Source organism: Nyctereutes procyonoides, unplaced genomic scaffold (genome assembly GCF_905146905.1).
Source record: "Nyctereutes procyonoides isolate TBG_1078 unplaced genomic scaffold, NYPRO_anot_genome, whole genome shotgun sequence".
In the NCBI taxonomy this organism is placed as follows: domain Eukaryota; kingdom Metazoa; phylum Chordata; class Mammalia; order Carnivora; family Canidae; genus Nyctereutes; species Nyctereutes procyonoides.
This window is the reverse complement of record NW_026575151.1, coordinates 5,889,971-5,897,376: the sequence shown is the minus strand read 5'-3', so window position 1 is coordinate 5,897,376 and position 7,406 is coordinate 5,889,971. Positions and strand designations below refer to the sequence as shown.

General features: G+C 47.2%; 1 protein-coding gene across 6 annotated transcripts in view; it reads left to right on the top strand.

The window, feature by feature from the left end:
• The first annotated feature begins 407 nt into the window (after positions 1 to 407).
• The window catches only part of GPAT3 (glycerol-3-phosphate acyltransferase 3), a 61,137-nt gene continuing 54,138 nt past the window's right edge, over positions 408 to 7,406 (top strand). Inside the window, exons 1-2 of one of the 6 annotated variants that reach the window (XM_055313182.1) lie at positions 408 to 539; positions 1,323 to 1,621. In XM_055313182.1, the coding sequence (XP_055169157.1) occupies positions 1,481 to 1,621 (141 nt within the window). In that variant the 5' untranslated portion in view covers positions 408 to 539; positions 1,323 to 1,480. Of the gene's footprint in view, positions 540 to 642; positions 769 to 964; positions 1,092 to 1,322; positions 1,622 to 7,406 lie in introns of those variants that run through there. The other 5 variants (XM_055313183.1, XM_055313181.1, XM_055313185.1 and 2 more) reach the window with 5 other exon arrangements.

Here is a 7,406-nt window from a genome sequence, read left to right as displayed (position 1 = left end):
CACACCCTGGGCATGGGCAGCTTTCTACGTAGTGTTTGCTCTCAACACTGCTTCAATTCATTTTGCTGGCCCTCCCAGTTTTTCCAGCTTGAAATAACACCCGAAGCAGAGCTGTGCGTGTGAGATTTTGCTCTCATTCTGTAATGATTTTGGAAGCTCTGGGCAGCCTGTTTCCAGCTCCTAGGGTCTCGACATCCCTTCTTAGGTTCATTCTAGAACAGAGCAGGTCTCCCAGAGACGCGAACTGCAGCGAAGCAAATAGGCAGAGAGGGTTTTGCCCTTCATTTTCTAGGAAGAGCTGGCAAGGCAGCGGGGCCGGGGGTGGGGTGGGGGTGGGGTGGGGGGTGGGGGTGGCAGGCGGGTGCGGGGAGCGGTGCTGCACGCCCGGCAGGAGCGCGGCGCCGGGTGAAGACTGGAGCCCGCCTGGCATTTCTCGGCAGCTTCTGTGCGCGGAGGGTGTTGGGTGAACGGCAGGGCGAACCGTGGCTGGAATCTTTCCCCAGGAAGAGAGCGAGTCACAGCCGAGGACTCCAGTGCAGGTGGGGTAGGCGCTCGGGAGCCCGCTCCCCGCTCCCCGCTCCCCGCTCCCGAGCAGCCGGAGACCGCCTGAGCCGACCGCGTGGGGGACCTGGAAGCGGCGCAAACGGCAGCTCAGCGGCGCTCTGGGCCTTTCCCTCTGCCTGAAAGCCCTTCGGGAGAGGTTGCTTGACACCCCCACAAACGTGACCTTCTCAAACGTCCCGGACACGTCAACAGTTCGCTTTGGGGGTGCGAACCTTTTGCAGAAAGCTCTGCTCCCCGCAGGGCCTCGGTTGGGCGTGTTGGGGAGGCGGGGCCCGGGGAAGCAGGGGCCGGCGGGGCTGCGGCGCGGGCAGCGCGGGGCCAGCCTGGACGCTCGGGGTTGGGTGGCGGGGGAGGTGGGGCGAGGGCAGGGCGCGGGAATAGGGCCCAGTGCGCGGCCTGGCGCCGGTTCCGCCCGCGGCGGGGGTGCAGTGTGCGGTGCGCCCGCGGGGCTCCGCGCTCCGGGAGGGCCGCCGTGAGTCAGCCGTTGGGTCGTCGCAATCGCCACCCAGAGGAAGTTAGGCACTAGGGTGGGGCGCGTTCCCGGCCGCGGTGTCACCTCCCCCCCCCCCCCCCCCAGCTCCTGTCGTCCCACGGGCGCGGCTAGGTCTGCGCCCGCTGCGGGGCTTCGGCGCTGGCTTGGGCCTCCAGCGGCGAAGGGGTTAACCGGCCGGGCCGGGAGGAGCCCGAAGGGGAAGGAAGGAAGGAAGGAAATTGCCACCGTCCCGAAAGTTTTTTCCTCCCTTTCTTCTTCCCTGCAGAGGTGAGTGGCGAGCGGCGGCGGCGCGGACTCCCCGGAGCCCGGCTCCGCGCCTCTGCTCCCGGAGCTGCTGCCCGACCGGCTGCGGGGCGCAGGGACAGCTGTCGCGCCCGGACCCCGCCCGCGGACCCCTCCCGCCCCGAGAGGCTGCGCCCAGCCATGGAGGGCGCAGAGCTGGCCGGGAAGATCCTTTCCACCTGGCTGACGCTGGTGCTCGGCCTCATCCTCCTGCCCTCGGCCTTCGGGGTGTCTCTGGGCATCTCCGAGATCTACATGAAGATCTTGGTGAGAACTTTAGAGGTGAGTGCCAGGTGGGATGCGGCGCCCCAGCACCTCTGAGGGCTTTAGGGAGAGAGAACCCAGGGCAGTGGTGGCCGCGAGTGGAACTGTTGAGAGCCGAGGCGAGGCGAGGGGACCAGCTTGGAAGGTCAGCGCTCTCCTCTCCAAGCGGGTGCGTTTCAGTTTAGCCCCCGCGGTGGCGCGGAGACCGCCTCTTGGCTACTCCCGCAGGTGGAGAGACCCGGGCTGAGACCAAGGGACCTTGTTGTTCCTCTACTTGAATGCAGAGCCACCCCCACCCACAGCTTTATTATTATTATTATTATTATTATTATTATTATTATTATTATCATTGATCATCATAATTATTATTACTGATTAGAATAACACATACGTCTTTTATATTATAGATTTCTTTATATCCATCATGTAGTGCAGCTGTCCCTCCCTTCACTCTCCTTAGTTTTTATAGCCGCAGGTTTCAGAGGTCCTTTCGTGTACTAAGAGGTCCTGTCCAGAAAGGCATCATGTTCTACTTTATGCTCAAGATAAGAAACCCAATTGCTGGGCGGTAGACAGAGATCCGATTATATTTTAATGGAGTCATGGAAATTTTATCTAGTCCAAAGCACTTGAAATGTCATTGAAATGTATATTCTTTGACCTCTGTTCTCCCTACACTCCTGCTTCCAAATTCTGCAAAGAAAGGCGTTAGATGGAAGTGAGCCTGGTGGGGCACAACAGCAGCTCACTCTTATACAAAGCCTAATTAAATTACAGAGGGCTTTCCCTTTTGCTCTTTCAGCAGATGCTCCCCAAAGCCTGAGAAGGTAAGGGAGGGACAGCGTTATCCTCTTTTGCCAGGCAAGGATACAGAGACTTGGAGAAGATCAGTGGTTTGCTTGAGTTAAATGGAGACAGGAGTCTTACTTGAGGAGAGGAACTATGGTCTAGTGACTAGGAGTACAGAGTCTGGATACAGATGTGCTTCGATTTGGTTCTGAAATCAGCTCTGCTTCTCACTGTGTGAGCTTAGGGAAGTCACCTACTTCTTCTTCTTCTTCTTCTTTTTTTTTTTTTAAGTCTCCTACTTCTTATGCTTCATTTTCCTCACTTTATAAAATAGGAATAACAATATAACACCAGTTCCCATAGGGTTGTTTACATGAGTTAACATCTCAAGCATTTTAAAAGGGTGCCTGTAGGTGGTAGGTGCTATATCAGTGTTTGCGGCTATTAATTAAATGAATAATATTATTATTACTTAGACTCTAACACCCAGGTTTCTCTGACTTCTTATAGGATCTTCTAGTATGGGTTCACATTTTTCTGCCCTTATCTTTGGTCTACCCCTGGGACTTGGATTTCTTCTCCCTCAGGGAGGGGGGTGGGTCCCAGATACACATCTCAAACTGCTAATCTCCCACGTGGAGATTACCTGCTAATCTCTCACCTACTGACCTCTTGCAACTCTCTTCTATTTGCTAATCTCCTGTTTTGCCCCAGATTTTTGTTGTACTTTCTTTTTGTGGCTATTTTTCTGTCTAGTTTTTGAAGTTATATTTGTTTCTTCATCTTCAGCTGTCATGTGTTCAAAGTTCTGTTGTTTCTGCCCGGAGATATTGTACAGTTTTGAACTTTTTGGGCTGACTTCACATGGTGAACTTGGCCATTCCGTGCTGTGGATATTTTAGGCTGCTTCTTACGGCTAGGTCTTCTTCAAATACCCTCCCCATAGCAGATGATCCTCTTTGGCTGGGGTTCAGAACTCTTTCTCAGAATTCTGAAACGATTGAGTTGTTCTCCTGGACAGCTGTGTCTTTTGGAATTTATACCCTATGTGAGATTGGAGTGAAGGTAGTTTGTACACACTGACTTCCGGTGGCTGACTCCCGTCTTGCTTCAATAATTCAAGGTGCAACCAAAGAGATGTTAAGGAGAGAGACCAGCTTCTTGCTGTCAGCCTGGCAAATAATCACCATACTTGGAAGGTATAATATATCCAGTTCAGGATCTGGTCTTCAGTTAGATAGGGCCTGAAGTATTCATTTTTGTCCCGCTAGCATTGCAGAGACTTTTAGAGATGCGCTGCCTGTTAGTGGGAGACAGGCCTCTTAGCTTGGCAGCCTAAGTAAAGAACTACCCTCTTAGCTTAGAGTAAGTAATGGGGTCAGAGTGATACTTGGCATATATGCAATTAGAATTGGGATTCATTTTGTGGGCCAACTCTTACTTGTAGTTTGGGAGCAGCTGGGCTCCTTAGGAGGGAGCTGTGATCCCATAGTGATGTCTGCTTTAGGCGCAGGAGAGGGAAATGGTGACCTAGGGTTTCTTATCCTTCAGCTAGAAGAGCTTTAGATGTTTCACAGATATTTCTGTTAGGCGGTAGGTAGTAGAGTGGATTGCTTTTTCTGCCTATAGGGACAATTCCCTTAAAATCGTGCTGTTTATTTAGTGTTAGGACATCTTTAGTTCTGGACAAATATTCTGCCTTTTTGTCGATTCTACGCAAGGCCCAGTTCTTCTGTTACTCATCATTCCTTAGCACTTAGTTCTCAATGGATTTGGTTGTTTCTTTCTCTAAACTGGTGATTTTCCAGGGGGTATCATCATTTCTGAGGAGTATATGCAGCATTATTACAACTTTATATTGGGAAAGTTTTAGGAATTCAAAGTATGAAAAGTAACTAACACTTCGGTGAGGGGATAAGTAGAGGGTACTGTGTTTGGGTATTGAAGTGTATGTATCGGAGTGTATGTATGTATAGGAGCATGGATTTAAGATTTTAAAATGCCGTTTTCAACCGCGCAGAAGTTGATGGGGGTGAGGGTGGTGAAGGATTGCTATGTGTTGGCCTAAGGCTCGTGATTAGAGACAAGGAGATGAAGAATGGGAAGAGAATATGGGGTTGGTGGAGAAGGTCTGGCAGTGGTACGTAAATTATCTAATCTAACCAGATAATAAAGGCAATGGACAGATCATGAATGTTAATGGACTAATTTTTCCCTTAGCTCTCGAGAAATAAGCTGGGAGCATGGACAGTTTCCTCTGAATTTCTAGCCCTGTGACCTTGAGCAGGTCACTTAAGTTTTGACATGGGTAAAGAGGAGTATGCCTCAGAGACTTATTGCACAGGTCAATGAGAGGTCAATGAAAGCACTAATACATCGGAGGTGCTCCAGTCTCAGTGGAGCTCGAATTGGAACACTCTTTGGTCTTGTTTTTTGTTGTTTTGCTTTTGCTCCTATGTGGCTATGATTTAACCTACCTTCAGATCTTTAATGAGTTAGCATACATACACACATACTCAGAGCAGACAGTTCTTGTCTTTAATTTAATTTATTAAAGATTTTTATTTATTTATTTGAGAGAGAGGGAGAGTGCAAGCATGGGGAGGGCAGAGGAAGAGAAGCAGGCTCCCCCACTGAGCAGGGAGCCTGACTTGGGGACGTGATCCCAGGACCCCAGGATCACGACCTGAGCTGAAGGCAGATGCTTAACAGACTGAGCCACCCAGGCACCCGATCTTGTCTTTTATTTCAACTATTATTATTTCCCTTTGCACTTTTCTCCATCCACCGATTAGTTTTTCATCTTATTTAAAAGGCACATCACTAAGTGTCATATTATAGCCAATGGTTATAACATCTCTGTTAAGATAGTCTTCAGGTATTATTTCTGGTATTGGAAATACAATAAATGTGCTAGAAGGCCATGGCTGTTTATAACAGAAAGTAATAATAAAGAGAAGCTACCCAGGGAGAGTGCTTAATTGCACAACTCTCTGACAGAGGCTATCTCATTCCCACTGGTGGTTGGGGAATGGAGATTGAGAGAGGTAATCTGCCCAGATAGTGGCTTACAGCTGTTAGTGGTAAAATTGGGATTTTTAATTTGAATCTAGAACCTGAGGACTTCTTATTCTGCCAACATGACAGGTCTGTCAAGAAACTTTTTTTTTTTTTTTTAAGAAACTGTTTTATTATGCTACTGATGGTGGCCTGCTTTTATTTGGATTAATCTAATATTTGAATTTTTATATAATTTTATACTTTTTCATCCTTTCCTTTTCTCTTTTTAGTTAATTTTAAATGTCTTTTTAGCATAAAACTGAATGTTGTAATTGTCTAGGTGACCGTGTCAATTTTTGTAAGCTTTTATCTAAGCTTTAAAACTCAGACTGAGGGACACCTAGGTGGCTCAGTTAGTTAAGCCTTTGAATCTTGATCCCAGCTCAGGTCTTGATCTCAGCTCCGGTCTTGATCTCAGGGTCATGATTTCAAGCCACGATTTGGGCTCCACACTGGGTGTGCAGCCCATTTAAAGAATAAATAAATGAATACAAAGGAAGATACTTGAAACTCAGACTTAACCCCCCTTTTTTTGTGAATTAGAAACAGCTGCTTTTTGCTTCTCAAGAGGATTTTTAAAATAGAGTGAGAACCTGATGGGAAGTATCTTTCAATTTTTCTTTGTAGGGGAAGTGAGATGAGAGTAACAATGGGGATTGTTAGAAGCCACTGTCATACTTCAAGATCATCTTGTGGACAGAACTGCATTTTTTGTGGTTCCTGGAGGCAGATGTTTTCTGAGATAACCTCTAGAAGAGGTTTAGAACTTCTGAAGAGATATTCCCCATCTCTGTCTTGGGGGTTCCCTAATCAGCTGGTGTGGTAGAAGAGAAATAGCTATTTATTGGAAGTTTCACTGGTGGCCTGGAAAAAAGTGATCATTTTGGAAGCTAAATAAATAGTGGGGTGTGAGGGAGGAGGAAGCCAATATTTTCTACTTTGTAACCTATTGTGTGGCAGTCATTGGATAGATTATCTTCTTTTATCTTGGTATTGTCCTTGGTTTAGCGATGATGAAACTGAGATCCCAAGGGGTGAAGCATCCTTTGTCTCAGATGAGCTCAGCCAGAAGTGAGGAGCTGCAATTCATATGCATATGCATCTGGCTTCAAAGCATAGGTGCTTTTCACTTTCCCTGGAGAGTTAAACCCACAGAAGAAAATGGTTTCCTAGTTCAAATTTCCTTTGGCATTAAATGACTTCTCCTCCAACCTGAAACTTTGCTAGTCTTGAACACTGTCACTGCATTTTGTAGGACAGATCTCTGGAGTTACCATTTCAGGAGGTTATGCATTCTGACACTCGTCTGGTGACAGAACATGGAGCTCTTTGTAGCATATCGTGCCATATGAGCATGCCCTTGTATTAGCTTGGTAGGGCTGCCATAACAAAATGCCACAGACTGGGTGGCTTAGACAACAGAAATTTATTTTCTCACAGCTCTGGAGGTGAGAAGTCTCAAATGAAAAGTGTTGGCAGGTTTGGTTTCTTCTGAGGCCTCTCTCCTTGGCTTGCAGATGGCTGCTTCCTTGTCGTGTCCTCATCTGGTCTTTCCTCTTTGTGCAAATACCTGGTGTTTCTCTGTGTTAAATTTCCTCTTCTTAGAAGTCATATTGGATTAGAGCCCACTCTAAAAGCCTCATTTTAACTTTGTCACCCTTTAAAAAAAAGGCCCTATCTCCAAATACGGTCATATTCCGAAATACTGGGGAGCTAGGGCTTCAACATATGAATTTTGGGGGAAACCCAATTCAGCCCATAGCAGCCTCAAAATATCAATATTTTCCATCGTATGAGCATGGGATAATTGTCCTAATCTCAGGTAATTGCCATTTATATAAAATATAAGGTCACATGGCCACAAGAAAAGAAGTGAACTCTAAGATAGCAAATGTTCAGTTATTCAAAAAATTTTATCTTAATTATATCTTTGGTCTAATGATAATAAGGTACT